Source organism: Heterodontus francisci, chromosome 36 (genome assembly GCF_036365525.1).
Source record: "Heterodontus francisci isolate sHetFra1 chromosome 36, sHetFra1.hap1, whole genome shotgun sequence".
Classification (NCBI taxonomy): domain Eukaryota; kingdom Metazoa; phylum Chordata; class Chondrichthyes; order Heterodontiformes; family Heterodontidae; genus Heterodontus; species Heterodontus francisci.
In genome coordinates, this window is record NC_090406.1 from 24,709,751 (window position 1) to 24,727,603 (window position 17,853).

Here is a 17,853-nt window from a genome sequence, read left to right on the forward strand (position 1 = left end):
GCAGAGCTGATTTTAATGCTCTCTGTACCCCTTTATAATTACGCTTTCCAGTGTACTTTGATATAAATGCTGCCTAAAGTAATTCAATGGAGGTTTGCTGCTTGTATGATAAAAGCAAGAAAAATGATCACATTTCAATATGAGAATTAAAATAAGATACTCATTAAAAGGAGCATTAAACAGCAACTGTAAGTAATTTTTATTTCTGATGATACCTAGAAAACACAGCTTAATTTCAGACACAAATGTCCATAGTGAAAAAAGGCCATTAGGTCAATCAAGCCAACTCCATCCAAAATCATGATTGTCTTGGCATATACTTACCCTTCCTCCATACCATGTAGATCCTCTACCTTCTCTGCCAAAAATCTAAGCATGCCCATAAATCTCCCTGTGACCCTCAATTCCAATTTTCAACAGATATTGATCCAGCTTCCTTTTAAGAACATTGATTGACTGCAGATAAATTACTTTCTCTCAGTCAACTCCACTTTTCAACCATTGAGTTTGGGGGGAGGGGGGTGGGAAGGACTTTGTACTCTCTAACTCTGTTAACTTTGTATAGATCATATGACGCAAACTGGCAACCCTGCAAGCTGCATCAACTAGTCTCAATAATTATTTAATAGGAGAACAGAAAGTGCCGGAAATACTAAGCAGGTCTGGCAGCATAGGGGCTAGTAATTCAGAGCCCAGGCTAATGCTCTGGGAACATGGGTTTGAATCCCACCACAGATGATGATGAAATTTGAAGTCAATTCATTAAAAAAAATCTGGAATTAAAAAGCTAGTCTAATGATGGCCATGAAATCATTGTATATTGTCATAAAACCCCATCTGCTTCACTGATATCCTTTAGGGAAGGAAATCTGCATCCTTACCTGGTCTGGCCTCCATGTGACTCCCGACCCACAGCAATGTGGATAACTCAACTGCCCTCTGAAATGGCCTAGCAAGTCACTCAGTTCAAGGGCAATTAGGCATGGGCAATAAATGCTGGCCTAGCCGGCAATGCCCACATCCCACAAACAAATTTTTAAAAAACTGTGGAGAGAGAAACAGAGTTAAAGTTTCAGGTCTCTGACCCTTCATCAGAACATGCGCAGCACATGTACACACTCGACCTCTCTCTCCAGCAGCACTCTATCTCAAAGCTGTCCTGCTCCACAGTTTCATTTCATCCTTCGCCTTATCTATTGCATTAACAAAAAACTTTCTCTTCCTTTCAGGTGTTAAGGAACGCAGTTCTGATGAAGGGTCGCAGACCAGAAACGTTAACTGTTTTTCTCTCCACACATACTGCCAGAGCTGCTGAGTATTTCCGGCACTTTCTGTTCTCATTTTAGAGTTCCAGCATCCGCAGTATTTTACTCAATAATTATTTGTTTGAATGAAAGAAAAACTATCTAGGGTTAGGCAGAAAAATTGAAAGACATACAATAAGAGTGGTTGCTTGCTATTTCCACTCCAACTCCTTAATTTCGAACACAGATATGCCACTAACCAGATGAATGACAAAAACTGTAGCAGTTTGAGAATTAGATAATACAGCTAAATAAAAGTCAAAATAGGACTGGTACAGAACACATCACAAAACAAATACCAATAAAGACGTTTATTTAGCTCCTTGCTCATCTGCGCAGAAAGAAAAACCTAAAGATTCCCATCATAGCATCCAACTGAGTCTTTAACAAAAAGTATATTCCAAGCATTGATTATTCTGAGAGAAACAATTCTCCCGAATAACAATACTCAATTCATCCTTCATCGGTTTGAATCTATGCCTCTTGGTCCTACTGTTGTGGTTTACCTTGAAATAGTGCTACCGATTTATTTCATCAAAGGCTCATTGCAGATAATAATTATTCTACCATTTTTACAACTTGCTCAAATCTGCAAGGTGCCAATCTATGTTGCACACATTCCCCTGCATACATTTACAACTGCCAGATTTGGTATAAATTCCAGTTGGAATGAAATTCTATTTTTCAATTTAATTGGCAGCATTGTTAATTTTAAAAAAAAATTCAATTGTTCAACTTAGGACCAACATCTCTCGAGATAGGATGGATGCTGCATTATTTGTGTACTCCTGAGGTTTAAAGTAAGTAACAATCAAGTTCGGTTTACTTCACAGAACTGTCTAATCAAATTACTGCAGTTAAAGTCACTAAATGTTAATATGCATATACAAACATAAAAAAATTCTCAATCAATTAGATTCTGCATGCATTGCTTTTACCACTTAGCTTCAGATTTTGTGCTGTGGTTTTACTTCAGTGGTGAAATCACTAAATATTGTGACATTTTATGAAAATGCATTTCTCATGTCTATACCAAAAGTGAACCAATTATAGCAAGAAAGGAATTCAGACACAGTCATCAAGCTGAAACAGTGGCACCAGTAAAGACTGATAAAGTGTTCTATTCCAGAAAGCGAGGTGGTGAAGATTAAAACTGAAACCAATCTTTACACGCTTTTATAAGCTTTTAAGGATGAGCAAACTGACCATGGGATCATGGTACAGGAAGCCATTCAAGCGGGGGGAGTAAATAGGAATGCGATGGTAGCAGAGGACAGTATAGTCAGGGGATAGACACTGTTCTTGCAGCCAAGAGCGAGAGTCCAGAAGGCTGTGTTGCCTGCCCGATGCCAGGGTTCGGTAAATCTGCTCTGGGCTGGACAGGAACTTGCAGTGGGAGGGGATGATCCAGTTGTCATGGTCCACCTGGGCACCAACGACATAGATAGGACTAGGAAAGAGATTCTGCATAGGGAGTATGAGCAGCTAGGGGCTGAATTAAAAAACAGAACCTCAAAAGGTAATAATCTCTGGGATACTACCTGAGCCACGAGCAAATTGGTGTAGGATAAATGAGATTGGACAGTTAAATGCGTGGTGCAAAGACTGGTGTGGGAGATTCATTGGTGTGGTTTTGATTTATGGGGCACTGGCACCAGTACTGGGGAAAGTGGGAGCTGTACCGTTGGGATGGTCTACTGGGATCAGTGTTCTGGCAGGTTGTATAACTAGGGCAGTGGAGAAGGATTTAAATTAAATAGTAGGGGTGAGGGATCAAGTGAGGGAAGATGTGATTGTTTAAAGAGAGAGGAGAAGGCAAGAGAGCACAATAGCAATAAGGATAATGATAATCTGGGTGTGATAGGAAGGTACAGTGCACATAAGCTCAAGAGTGAGCCAGCAGATAAGACTAGAGGTTGTGAACTAACCGAGTAGAGGGAGGGTTCGGGAGAGGTGAGATTTAGAAATCCAAAGAGAAAGGCCCAGGCATCGGAACAGTAAAGCATTGTAGGTAAAGGTAAACAGAATAGGACAAGAAGGGGCAGAGAGTTTAACAGAAATTGTACATCAAAAAATGAAGGTCATTGATGGGAATAGAAGCAAAAAAATGAAATGAAAGCTTCGATATCTGAATGCGCGAAGCATCTGCAATAAGATAGATGAACAAGTGGCACAAATAGAGGTAAATGATTTAGCTCTAATCACCATCACAGAGACATTGCTACATGATCGTGATCAAGGTTGGGAAATAAACATTCCAGGGTACACAATAGGAGGAAGGATAGCCCTGATGGTAAAGGATGACATAAGAGCATTAGTGAGAAAGGATCTGGCCTCAGAAGATCATGAAGTAGAATCAGTATGGGTGGAAAGAAGGAATAGCAAGAATCAGAAAACACTGGTGGGAGTAGTTTATAGGCCCCCTACCAGTAGTTGTACCGTTAGACACAGCATTAAACAAGAAATTATTGGAGCTCGTAACAAAGGCAATGTAATAATTATGGGGGACTTTAACCTTCATATAGACTGGGACAATGAAATCGGCAGGCGTGGTCTAGAAGATGAATTGTAGATTGTTTACAGGTCAGTTTCTTGGAGCAATACATTGTGGAGCCAACTAGGGATAAAACTATCCTAGATCTAGTATTGTGTTACGAAACAGGGTTAATAAGCAATATCATAGTAAAAGATCCACTGGGAAACAGTGATCATAATACCATTGAATTCCATGTTAAGTTTGAAAGTAACATGCTTCAATCACAAACAAGAACCTTAAACTTAAACAAATTACATGGGCATGAGGGGAGAAGTGGCTAAGGTAAATTGGGTAAGTAGACTAAAAGGTATGGTAGTTAATGAACAGTGGGAATCCTTTAAAGAAACAATTCAAAATATTCCAACAAAAATACATTCCTTTGAAAAACAAAAATTCAGCCAGAATGACCCATCCGTGGCTCACTCAGGAAGTTAAGGATAGTTTTAGATTAAAAGGCTTACAAAGTTGCAAAAAAGAGTAGCAAGTCTGAGGATTGGGAGTGTTTTAGAAACCAGCAAAGGGTCACCAAAAAGTTGATAAAAACAGAAAAAATAGAATGAGAATAAACTAGCCAGTAATATAAAAACTGATTGTAACAGCTTTTATAGGTATATCAAAAGGAAAAGAGTGTAGCTAAAGTAAACGTTGGTCCCTTGGAAGCAGAGACAGGAGAGATTAGCATGGAAATTGAGGAAATAGCAGAGGCATTTAACAAATATTTTGTTAAATATCTTCACAGTAGAAGACACAAGTTCCATACCAGAAATAGGCAGTAATCTAGGGGCTAAAAAGAGTGATGAAATTCATATCAGCAGAGAAAAAGTATTGGAGAAACTTAAGGGACTAAAATCTGACAAATCTCCAGAACCTGAGGGCCTACATCCTAGGGTTCTAAAAGAGATAGCTGCAGACATAGTGCATGCACTAGCTATGATTTTCCAAAATTCCTTAGATTCAGCAACGGGCCCATCAGATTTGAAATTGGCAAATGTTACACCGCTTTTTAAGAAAGGAGGGAGAGAGAAAACAGGGAACTACAGGCCAGTTAGCCGAACATCAGTCGTTGGGAAAATGCTGGAATCTATTATTGAGGAAGTCTTAACAATGCACTTAGAAAAGCACAGTATGATTAGAAGAAGTCAACATGGTTTTACTAAAGGGAAATCATGTTTGACAAATTCTTGAGTTTTTTTTGAGGATGTAACTAGTAGGGTAGAAAAAAGGGAACTAGTTGATGTGGCATTCCTGGATTTCCAAAAGGCATTCGATAAGGTACCATACAAAACGTTAATTGGCAAGATAAGGGCTCATGGAGTTGGGGGTAATATATTAGCATGGATAGATGATTGGTTAACAGACAGGAAGCAATGAATGGGCATAAGCGGGGCATTTTCAAGTTGGAAGGCAGTAAATAATGGAGTGCTGCAAGGATCAGTGCTGGGGCCTCAGCTATTTACAATCTATATTAATGACAGATGAAGAGAGAGAGAGTAATGTATCTAAGTTTGCTGATGATACAACGCTTGGTGGAAAGGTAAGCTGTAGGGAGGACACAGAGGCTGCAAAGAGACAGATAGGTTAAGTGAGTGGGGAACAAAATGACAGATGGAATATAATGTAGGGAAGTGTGAAGTTATGCAGTTTGGTCATAAGAATAGAAAAGCAGATTTTTTTTTTTTTAAAAGGTGTGAAACTTGTAAATGTTGATGTTCAAAGAGACTTGGGTATGCTTGTACAAGGAACGCAGAAAGTTAACATGCAGGTACAACAAGCAGTTAGGAAGGCAAATGGCATGCTGGCCTTTATTGCAAGAGAATTGGAGTACAGGAATAAAGAAATATTGCTACAATTGTACAGGGTTTTGGTGAGACCACATCTGGAATACTGTGTGCAGTTTTGGTCTCCACATTTAGGAAAGGATATACTTGCATTGAAGGCAGTGCAGCAAAGGTTCACTAGATTGATCCCTGGGATGAGCCAGTTGTCCTATGATGAGAGACTAGGTAAATTGGGCCTGTATTCTCTGGAGTCAAGAAGAATGAGAGGTGATCTCATTGAAATATGCAAGATTCTAAAGGGGCTGGATAGGGTAGACACAGAGATTATTTCCGCTGGTTGGGGAATCTAAAACATGGGGCGCAGTCTCAGGATAAGGGGCCGATCATTTAGGACTGAGATGAGAAATTACTTCACTCAAAGGGTTATGAATCTTTGGAATTCTCTACTCCAGAGGTTTGTGGATGCTCCAACATTGAATACATTTAAGGCTGGGATAGAGAGATTTTTGGCCTCTCAGGGAATCAAGACATATAGCAAGCAAGTGGGAAAGTGGAGTTGAAACCTAAGATCAGCCATGGTCGTTTTGAATGACGGAGCAGGCTCGATGGGCCATATGGTCTACTCCTGCTTCTATTTGTTGTGTTCTTTTATTTACAGAGATACACATTATAAACAAAGTTTCACTCTGTTCCTATCTATATGAGCACAAGTGAATCCCTAATTAATGCCCACCACCTGCATATAATTAAACACAATTAATATGTTTTTACGAAAATGCCTCTGTTTTGTTAAATATATTTTTTGAGGATTAATTTTTGAAAGATTGAAGAAATGTTAAACTTTGGATTTTCAAATGGGGTCATGTAAAGGCCATTTGACTTTGAAAAACAGTCCCTGAAAATGTTTTTTTTTTAAAAAAGGGGCATTGAGAGGTCTTGAGGAAAACAAGCCTTTCCGGGAAACTACCTGACCTCCAGCTCAATAAACAATGAAGAACTTTGGATACCTGGAGAAGTTGTTTACAAAGAAGAAACAGGTCAAGATTGATGGAGGTCAAAAGGTTGACCTCCTGCTGTCAGTTTCACTTTTGAATTGTTTTGAGTTGGGGTTGAACTAAATAAAAAGGAAGAGAACTTCCAATGAGAAGAGAATTTCCAAGGAAGGAGAGAAGACCACAACCCAGCTCAGCTTTCCAGCATCTCTCTAAAAGACCCGGAGAAGTTTACTGTGTCAACTCATCTTGTCTTCTGTGTTTGAAGAAAAGCCTAGTAAATTCATTCTCAACGCCATCTGAATAGAACTGTTCTGAAAGATCCCAGTGATCCGTCTACATGTACTCGGAGGCCAGACTGTATGCCAGTTTTGGAATACAACATATCTCATCTGCTGTTTCTTCAAGAATGAACAAGTATTCAGCCTAAGTGTAATTTTTTTGTCTGCAATAGAGCTCTAAAAAAAGAAATCCCTTTATTTTTCTGGTTAACTGGTGTATGTGTGAGAGAGTGTGAGGGGCTACGGTAAAAGAGGGACTTTAATATTCCAATCTGTGTGTTTATGCTTTACTTCATTACTGGTTAAGACTTGTTTTACAATAAACTGATTTTTTTTTGTTTATTAAAGAAACCTGGTTAGTGTGTTTTATTCTGGGGAAAATAAAGTAAATGATTGACTGTATTGGTAAGTGGGAAAATTTAAATATGTTGTGACCTGTGGAGAAGTGGGACTAGAATGAACAGTGCACTCCTCCCACCTCAGTGTAAATAATATAAAGTGCCTTCCTTTTTATGTTTAGAGATAACAAAATAATGCAATGTATTAGATTATCTTCCTATCTACATCTAGGCCTTGATATTAACCCCTACATGGCAGGCAGGAAAGGGTCACGGCCTGAGTGACACGAAGCTATCAAAAAAAATTCATGTCAGAACAGTTGCGCTCTTCAACTGGTGTAAGTGCCAATAATTATTTACTAGGTTAGGTACTGGATAGACCACTAGCCATAGCGGGGTCCCTCCAAGTGCCTCTGTTGGACCAGTGATACTACAGTTAACAGCTCTCAGATCAGTGACCATAATAGCGTGATGGTGAATCAGCAGATGCAAGTTATGCCCCTTCATTATTACATGTCTCAAGACAGTGAAATTCTGCACACGAATGCTTGCAAATATGCACAGAGCTGCACCTACTGACACCTTAATAATTAAATTGCAAATATTAGAAAGGAGCCATTGATGTGCTCCTAACATTAAAAATCAAGTTTAATAATTGTCCCCATATGGTCAAACGAGTCATCTGGATAATTTTTTTTTTATGTGACTTTGTGCTTAATTGCAGTTAGCATGCAGTTTACGGGAAGCGCAAGTATTAGGAGACTTTCTCCTGAAGATGATCTGAAAGTTTTTGTCTTTCATATGGTCCAAAGTTGGATTGTAAATCTGACTCCATAATTATACCAATGATATATACATCCCAAACCAGCTTTCAATATCTGAATAAGTAACGGAACATGGAGCAAAATGACAAGTGCTCCCTTGCATCTGAAAATATATATAAAATATTTAGTAACTATCAACTACCCAAAAGATCTGTTTTTAACTGTTGTGTGAGATACGCAAATTAGGCAGCATAGCATGCATCAGTGTCTTAATTATTCCCATATTACACCAGCTTTAAGAATTGTGTAACATGCTTTCCTGCACACAGAGCTTATAATGAAAGGTAAGCAAACAGTGGAGACTTTATGGGCAGAATTAAGAAATAAGAAAGGAATTAAGACTGCAGCAGGGGTTGTGTATAGGCCCCCTGGTAGCAGCTGTGAAGTGGTAGAATGTATAAATGCAGAGATTAGACAAGCATGTAGAAAAGGTAGAGTGCTTTTAATGGGGCATTTTAACTTTCACAATGTTTGATTTATGTAAGGCTGACTTCAAAACAATGAGACAAAAACTGTCCACAGTAAACTGGGAAATTCGGTTAATGAGTAAAATCACAGATCAGTGGGAATGGTTAAAAATTAATTTATGATACAGAACCAGTTTATACCCCCAAGGGGCAGGAGCTCAATTTGCCAAAAAAACATAGATAACTGAGGAGGTAAGAGATAACATAAAACTAGAAGAGCAAGAAAATGCAAAATGATCCTCGAGAATGAGAGAAATGCAAAGAACAGAAAAGAGTGGCTAAGCAGATAATAAGAGCTACAAAAAGAGAGTATGAAAAGAAACTTGCAGGACACATCAAAATAAACACAAAAAGAAAAGTTACAATTACATTAGGAAAAAGAGAATGGTCAGGAGCAATGTGGGTGCCTTGAAATGAAATAGTGGTGATATCGTCAATGAAAGTAAAGAAATGGTGGACATGTTGAATAATTGCTTTACTTCAGTATTTATAGTAGAGTAAGAGGTCAGCATGCCAGACATCCCAAGGAAACTAACACTGAATCAGGGACAGGGACTCACCAAAATTATCAGCAACTTAAAAGTAATGAACAAAATAATGGCACTAAAGAGTGACAAATCCTCAGAACCAGATGGCTTCCATCCTAGGGTTGTAAAGGAAGTAGGTGAGAACATTGCAGATGCCCCAACTATAATCTTCCAAAGTTCTCCCAATTCAGGAACTGTTCCTTTAGATTGAAAAATTGCATATATCAGTCCGTTACTTAAGAAAGGTAAGAGGGCAAAACCATGGAATTATAGACCAGTCAGCCCAACATCAGTTGTTGTGAAATTACTCAAGTTTATAGTTAATGATGGCGTACCGAACACCTGAAAATTTCAACTGATGAGAGAGTCAGCATAAATTTGTAAAAGGTAGGTCATGCCTGATGAACCTAACTGAATTTTTTGAAGAGGTGACTGAAGTAGTGGATAGGGGAATGTCAATGGATGTTATTTATTCAGACTTCCAGAAGGCATTTGATAAAGTCCTTCAGAGGAGACTGTTAACTAAAGTTGAATCTCATGAAATTGAAGGCAAATTATTTACCTGCCGAAGAAACTGGTTGAGTGGCAGGAGACAGAGAGTAGGGATAATGGGCAGGTACTCGAATTGCCTGGATGTGACTTAGTGGTGTTCCACAAGGACGTGTTGGGGCCTCAATTATTCACCATATTTATTAATGACTTAGACGATGCGATAGAAAGCCACACATCCAAGTTTGCTGATGACACATGGATAGGCAGCATTGTAATAGTAGATGGAAGCATAAAATTACAAGAAATATTAATAGATTAAGTGAACGGACAAAACTGGAGACAAATGTGAGGTCATTCACTTTGGACCTAAAAAGGATAGAACAGAGTACTTCCTAATTGGTGAAAAGATAGAAACACTGGAGGGCCAAAGAGACTTGGGCGCCTATGTATGTGGATCATTAAAATGTCATGAACAGGTACAGAAAATAGTCAAAAGGACTAGAACAAAAGAGGGTGGAGGTTATGCTACAGCTATACAAAGCCCTTGTTAAACCACACCTGGAGTACTATGAGCAGCTCTGGGCACCACAGCTTAGGAAAGATATATTGGCCTTGGAGGGAATATCGCACCTGTTTACCAGAATGCTAGCTGGACTCCAAGAGTTAACTTACAAAGGAGAGATTGCACAAACTAGCGTAGTATCCCTGGAATTTAGAAAGTTAAGGGGTAATTTGATCAAAGTTTTTAAAAAGATATGAAGTTGAACTGATTGGGTTGATAGAAAGAATCTATTTCCACTGGTTGGGGAGTCTAGGACTAGGGGGCATGATGCAAAAATTAGAGCCTGATCTTTCGGGAGTGAAGAAGTTAAGAAGCACTTCTACATACACAGGGTGGTAGAAATTTGGAACGCTCTTCTGCAAAAGACAGTTGATGCTAGATTAATTATTAATTTAATTATTTAATTTTGGGCGGCACAGTGGCGCAGTGGTTAGCACCGCAGCCTCACAGCTCCAGGGACCCGGGTTCGATTCCGGGTACTGCCTGTGTGGAGTTTGCAAGTTCTCCCTGTGTCTGCGTGGGTTTTCTCCGGGTGCTCCGGTTTCCTCCCACAAGCCAAAAGACTTGCAGGTTGATAGGTAAATTGGCCATTATAAATTGTCACTAGTATAGGTAGGTGGTAGGGAAATATAGGGATAGGTGGGGATGTTTGGTCGGAATATGGGATTAGTGTAGGATTAGTATAAATGGGTGGTTGATGTTCGGCACAGACTCGGTGGGCCGAAGGGCCTGTTTCAGTGCTGTATCTCTAATCTAATCTAATCTTAAAATCTGAGATTGATAGATTGTTGTTACCCAAAGATATTAAGAGATATAGGGCAAAGGCAGGTATATGGAGTTAGGTCACAGATCAATCATGATCTCACTGAATGGTGGAACAGGCTCAGGGGGATAACTTGTCTCCTCCTGTTCCTATGTTCCGATAGCACTTATTGTGGTTTTTGCACAGTATGTCAGTTCCCCTTTAACGAGTTTAATAAACATGAACGTAAATTTCAGGGTAGAAAATAATAGTGTGCCAATTTTAATTGCACCACGATTCAGTGTATATTTCCCCATTATTATTGAGTGGTGTTGTATTGTGTAGAGCAGGGTTGTCCAACCTTTTCAGGCGGAGGGCCGCATTACGATTTTTGCTTGGCCCAGGGGGACGGTGAGCAAATTTCAAAAGATAAAAGGCATTAGAAATTTATCTTACTAATAAAAACAACAAATGTGCATTTTTGTGAAGAAGCTTTAAATGAGAAGACTAATTTATTGACTTACTTTCTCGTCATGATATTGAAAACTGATTTGGGGAAGGTTCAGTTAGCTAGATGGCTAGTGTGAAATGTAGAAAGACACCAACAGTGCGGGTTCAATCCCTGTACCGGCTGTGGTAGTTCATGGAGGCCTGCCTCCCCGCCTTGCCCCATGCTCGAGGAGGGGTAACCCTCAAGCTATACATCACCAACTGTCTCAGTCTAATGGGGAGAGATGCCTATGGTCCTTTGGGACTATGGGTAGCGCAATTAATTGAAAACTGATTTAATGACATATTTGGAACTGTTTTTGCTTGCATAAGTAGGCAATCTCTGCCCGCACAATTGATGTAGCGATGCAGAGTATTCTGTGGATAGATGTCCATCTATCAGAAGCGACTTAGATCACTCCCCACATGTGTGTGTGTGTCTCTCATTCTCTCTTCCCATCCCCTCCCCTCTAGGACTAGGGGACACAGATTGAAAGTTTTGTGCAAAAAATGCAGGGGGAATAGGAGGAAGCACTGTTTTTATGCAGCAGGTGGTAATGACCTGCAACTCGCTGCCCACAAGGGTGCTGAAAGTGGAGACGATCAATGATTTCAAGAGGAAGTTAAATGGCCACCTGTGAGAAATAGACTTGCAGGGCTACGGGTTCAAGTCAGGGAGTGGGACTGACTGCGTAGCTCCATGGAAAACTGGCATGGACTCGATGGTCCGAATGGCCTCCTACTGTGCTGTAAGTAAATGACTCTGACGACTCCCTCTCCTCCCCCATGCCCTTTCTCCCCTCTCTGCCTCTCTCTCACCAACCCCCTGCCCGTGTCTCTCTCTCTCCCTCCCCTTCTCTCTCTCTCCACCCCAACCCCTCCCCCCCCAAAGTCTTCCATGTTCCCTGCTCCATCTTTTCCACTTCCCATTTTGTGTTCCCCACTCAGTTTTCCTGGTTCCCTGCTCTGTGCACCTCGCTCAGTGTTTCCTACAGCAGCCATTCCCACAACTTACCATGCCTGTATTACTTAAGTTGGGGAGAGTGGAGGCAGGAACCTGCCCAGTGTTCAGGATACAAGACATTTACTGAATCACGCGAAAGCAACAGGGATGGCCGATCCTAGAGCGCCTGTGCCACATTCCACCAATCAGCGCTAACACTGCCTGGTCAGCCTGTCAGTCATAGGGAGTGACCAATCACAGGCAGGGGCACTGCCCATCAGACACAGGTCCCGCCTACACCCGCCGCCTGATGTACAGGGGAGTCAACAATCAGAGCTGAGCCACAGGCAGATTGGCAGGCTGGATGGAAACCTTCGGCGGACTGGATTCTGGCCCGCATGTCATATGTTGGACAACTCTGCTGTAGAGTATCCCAACTATTATGTTGGATGCTATGGTCATTGAGAGGTATAATATTTTTGATGGGTCACGTCCTCCCAGTTCAATGCATGCCTACAATGATGTTTTGATAAGTAGTACAGTAATGCTGGCAATACATTACAACCAGAACTTAGAATATTTGCCCATTTAAAATTTTGATTTGAGAATTTCATTGTAAATGCAAGCATAAATAAAACGGGTTCCTAAATGTTTGCATTAAAACTTTTGACAGCTCGTTAAGCAGTAACTGCAACTTTGTTGATCTAAAAATCAACAACAGCAGTTGCTAGCATTATAAAATTGTGACATCTTGCACACGGATATGAAGTTACAAACTGATGAATCATAAACCAAGTGGGTATATTATTAATAATTTAAATACAGCAACAAAAATTTAAAAATATGAAGTTATAAAAAACTCTATCAATTGGTAAATAAAAGGTAATATGAATCAAGAGTTGTAACGGAATCAGCATGTTATAATTAACAATTACTACAATTTCATCAGTGAACTGACATTGCTACTACCATACAGATCATAAGAGAAATAATTAAAAGTGATAGCCAGGTCTGATTAAATATTCTGTGAAATTTGGATACGATTAAGACCAAGGAATTAAGGATATTTATTTCAAAACATAAAACTCAATCCAAAAATTAGCTGACTCTTTGTTTCACCACAGCAATTTATTAAAATTATTCTACTTTCCCACTGCATCATGATATAGCAAGTTGGAGCACCAATGAGCTGTGCCAGAGAAGGGAACAACAGTCTGATTCACCATTTGCTGAGTTTGCAAATCCCAATCACTCTGCTGTGGCAAGGCACATTCTGAAGGCCAGGTGGAAGTGGGGGAGAAAGATATGAAAATTCAGAGTAAGAGTCATCATCCTTCCAGAGGCTGTCCCAAGAGCACAAGGCATGTACATGCAATATTTTCAATCACATATGTTGTTTGTAGGGGTTGCCGACACGATTAGTAGATTGCCAATTCTGAAACTGAGGAAAAATGCTGATTCAAAGAAGTACATGTTGGTGAGCATGACAATGACTATATGGTTGGGGTCAGGCACAACAGGGACCGCTCTGCTTTCTCCCTTTGAAATGTTCTCTCTTTTAGCTTTTCCTCAAGTTCAAGCTGCTTCATCTGCAACTGAATTTTAGCTAATTCAACTGCATTTTAGCTAATTCAACTGCACTACCATCTGGTTTGCCTTCGTCTTCTTCCAACTGCAAATGCTGTGCTATTATTTCAATGATGTCTGCTTTCTTAGCTCCTGGTTTTAACTCTAATGCCAACAGGTGTGCGAAATCCTTCAGTCTAACCTTGGTTATGTTTCTCAAATCACTCAGGATACATCCTCCTTCCCGAAAAAGGTCGTAGCAACTAACGAAGACATTCCGGTAGTATAAACTTTAATCTAATGCACAAGAAACATGGCTTTTCTTTTTCCCTTTCTTCCAATTATTATTACCCCACTTACAATTGCATGTCCTCGGCATGGGTTATCCTGCAGAGTCCCCAATTATATGTTATGACCGAGGTGGGAGGAGTGCACTGTCTTTTCTAGTTCCGCTGCTCCACAGGTCCCGACATACATTTAAATGTTTACCCAGTTACTAATACAGTCAATCATAGACTCTACTCTTTATCCCAGAATAAAATACACCAACCAGGTTTCTTTAACAACACAATTCGCAGTTTGTTATAAAACAAGACATAACCAGTAATGAAGCAAAGCATTAGCACAGAGTGAAATAGTGTAATATGAAAGTTCCCTTTTACCTTAGCCACACACATACACACAGGTTAACCGGAAAAATAGAGATTTTCTCTTTATTGCTCTGTTATAAAAAGAGAAAAAAGAATACTTTGGCCAAATACTTGCTAATTCTTGAAAAAAGACAAGACATGGAAAGATGTCAGTTGTCCCTTTTTGGTTTGGCATCCCAAATACGCATAGATGGCTGTCACTGGGATCTTTCTGGAACATTTCTTTTCAGGCGACGTTGAAGGTCACTTTGGCAAGCTTTCCAAGAGAAATGTGGCAACAGGGGTTTCTGACAGGCTTTTCAGGAGAAATGCAGCATCAGATTCTCTACTTCTTAAGCTTGATTCTCAGGAAGTTCTCAAAGAGATGGAAGAGGGTGCTGAAGGTGACTGTTCTCTTGGCTGGTTTTCTCCAACTGCCTTCAAAACGGTTCATACCCCAACACACTGTCCAAAGGGAAACCAAAACAATATCTCAACAGTCTAACCTCCTGACCTCTATAAATCCTGACCTGTCACTTCTCTGTAAACATCTCCTCAAAGTCAAAAAGTCCCTGTTGGGTATTTATCTGGACAAGTGACTTCCAATAAATGTTGTTTTCAAACAAGACCTCGGTGTCCTTTCAATGACACCAGTGAAAAAAAACCCATGGCATCTTTTTCAGTTTTCCCAACGCAAACAAAGAACAAAGAAATTGGGGCGCCAAATTGGCGCAGTGGTTAGCGCCGCAGCCTCACAGCTCCAGCGACCCGGGTTCGGTTCTGGGTACTGCCTGTGCGGAGTGTGCAAGTTCGCCCTGTGATCGCGTGGGTTTCCACCAGATGCTCCGGTTTTCTCCCACAGCCAAAGACTTGCAGGTTGATAGGTAAATTGGCCATTGTAAATTGCCCCCAGTGTAGGTAGGTGGTAGGAGAATTGAGGGAAGGTGGGGATGTGGTAGGGGACATGGAATTAATGTAGGATTAGTATAAATGGGTGGTTGATGGTCGGCACAGACTCGGTGGGCCGAAGGGCCTGTTTCAGTGCTGTGTGAGTCTATGAGTCTATGACTCTAACAAAGAACAGTACAGCACAGGAACAGGCCATTCAGCCCTCCAAGCCTGCGCCGATCTTGATGCCTGTCTAAACTAAAACCTTCTGCACTTCCGGGGTCAGTTTTCCTTTATTCCCATCCTATTCATGTATTTGTCAAGATGCCTCTTAAACGTCGCTATAGTGCCTGCTTCCACCACCTCCCCCGGCAGCAAGTTCCAGGCACTCACCACCCTCTGTGTAAAAAACCTGCCTCGCACATCCCCTCTAAACTTTGCCCCTCGCACCTTAAACCTATGTCCCCTAGTAACTGACTCCTCCACCCTGGGAAAAAGCTTCTGACTATCCACAGTGTCCATGCCACTCATAACTTTGTAAACCTCTATCATGTCGTCCCTTCACCTCCGTCGTTCCAGTGAAAACAATCAGAGTTTATCCAACCTCTCCTCATAGCTAATACCCTCCAGACCAGGCACCATCCTGGTAAACCTCTTCTGTACCCTCTCCAAAGCCTCCACATCCTTCTGGTAGTGTGGCGACTAAAATTGTAAAAGTGTGATCGAACTAAGGTTCTGTACAGCTGCAGCATGACTTGCCAATTTCTATACTCTATGCCCCAACCGATGAAGGCAAGCATGCCGTATGCCTTCTTGACTACCTTATCCACCTGCGTTGCCACTGTCAGTGATCTGTAGACCTGTACGCCCCGATCTCTCTGCCTGTCAGTACTCCTAAGGGTTCTGCCATTTACTGTATACTTCCCACCTGTATTAGACCTTCCAAAATGCATTACCTCACATTTGTCCGGATTAAACTCCATCTGCCATTTCTCCGCCCAAGTCTCCAACCGATCTATATCCTGCTGTATCCTCATCACAATCCACAACTCCACCAACCTTTGTGTTGTCCGCAAACATACTAATCAGACCAGCTACATTTTCCTCCAAATCATTTATATATACTACAAACAGCAAAAGTCCCAGCAATGATCCCTGCGGAACACCACTAGTCACATCCCTCCATTCAGAAAAGCACCCTTCCACTGCTACCCTCTGTCTTCTATGACCGAGCCAGTTCTGTATCCATCTTGCCAGCTCACCTCTGATCCAGTGTGACTTCGCCTTTTGTACCAGTCTGCCATGAGGGACCTTGTCAAAGGCTTTACTGAAGTCCATGTAGACGATATCCACTGCCCGTCCTTCAACAATCATCTTCGTCACTTCCTCAAAAAACTCGATCAAGTTAGTGAGACACGACCTCCCCTTCACAAAACCATGCTGCCTCTCACGAATAAGTCCATTTGTTTCCAAATGGGAGTAAATCCTGTCCCGAAAAATCCTCTCCAATAATTTCCCTACCACTGACGGAGGACTCACTGGCTTGTTATTTCCTGGATTATCCTTGCTACCCTTCTTAAACAAAGGAACAATATTAGGTATTCTCCAGTCCTCTGGGACCTCACCTGTAGCCAATGAGGATACAAAGATTTCTGTCAAGGCCCCAGCAATTTCCTCCCTTGCCTCCCTCAGTATTCTGGGGTAGATCCCATCAGGCCCTGGGGACTTATCTACCTTAATGTTTTGCAAGACGCCCAACACCTCCTCCTTTTTGATATCGACATGACCCAGACTATCTACACTCCCTTCCCAAGACTAATCATCCACCAAGTCCTTCTCTTGGGTGAATACTGATGCAAAGTACTCATTTAGTACCTCACCCATTTCCTCTGGCTCCACACAGATTCCTTCCTCTGTCCTTGAGTGGGCCAACCCTTTCCCTGGTTACCCTCTTGCTCTTTATATACATATAAAAAGCCTTGGGATTCTCCTTAATCCTGTTTGCCAATGACTTTTCATGACCCCTTTTAGCCCTCCTGACTCCTTGCTCAAGTTCCTTCCTTCTTTCTTTATATTCCTCAAGGGGTTCGTCCGTTCCCAGCCTTCTAGCCCTTACGAATGCTTCCTTATTCTTTTTGACTAGGCTCACATTATCCCTCATTATCCAAGGTTCCCGAAACTTGCCAAACTTATCCTTCATCCTCACAGGAACATGCCGGTCCTGGGTTCTAATCAACTGACGTTTGAAAGACTCCCACAAGTCAGATGTTGATTTACCGTCAAACAGCTGCCCCCAATCTAAATTCTTCAGTTCCTGCCTTCTTCTTTGGCCTCCTTGTCTTGGGAGACAATGGGTAAGCGCCTGGAGGTGGTCAGTGGAGCAGCGCCATGAGTGGCTATAAAGGCCAATACTGGAGTGACAGACTCTTCCACAGGTGCTGCACATAAAATTGGTTGTCGGGGCTGTAACGCAGTTGGCTCTCCCCTTGCGCTTC

The 17,853-nt window shown here is 41.2% G+C and overlaps 1 protein-coding gene across 1 annotated transcript in view; it reads right to left on the reverse strand.

Annotated features, from left to right (window-relative positions):
• LOC137351442 (protein unc-13 homolog A-like) overlaps positions 1-17,853 on the reverse strand; it is a 281,799-nt gene that overhangs the window by 174,966 nt on the left and 88,980 nt on the right. Inside the window, 2 exon segments of the mRNA XM_068015888.1 lie at positions 5,046-5,067; positions 13,920-13,940. Coding sequence (XP_067871989.1) covers positions 5,046-5,067; positions 13,920-13,940 — 43 coding nt within the window.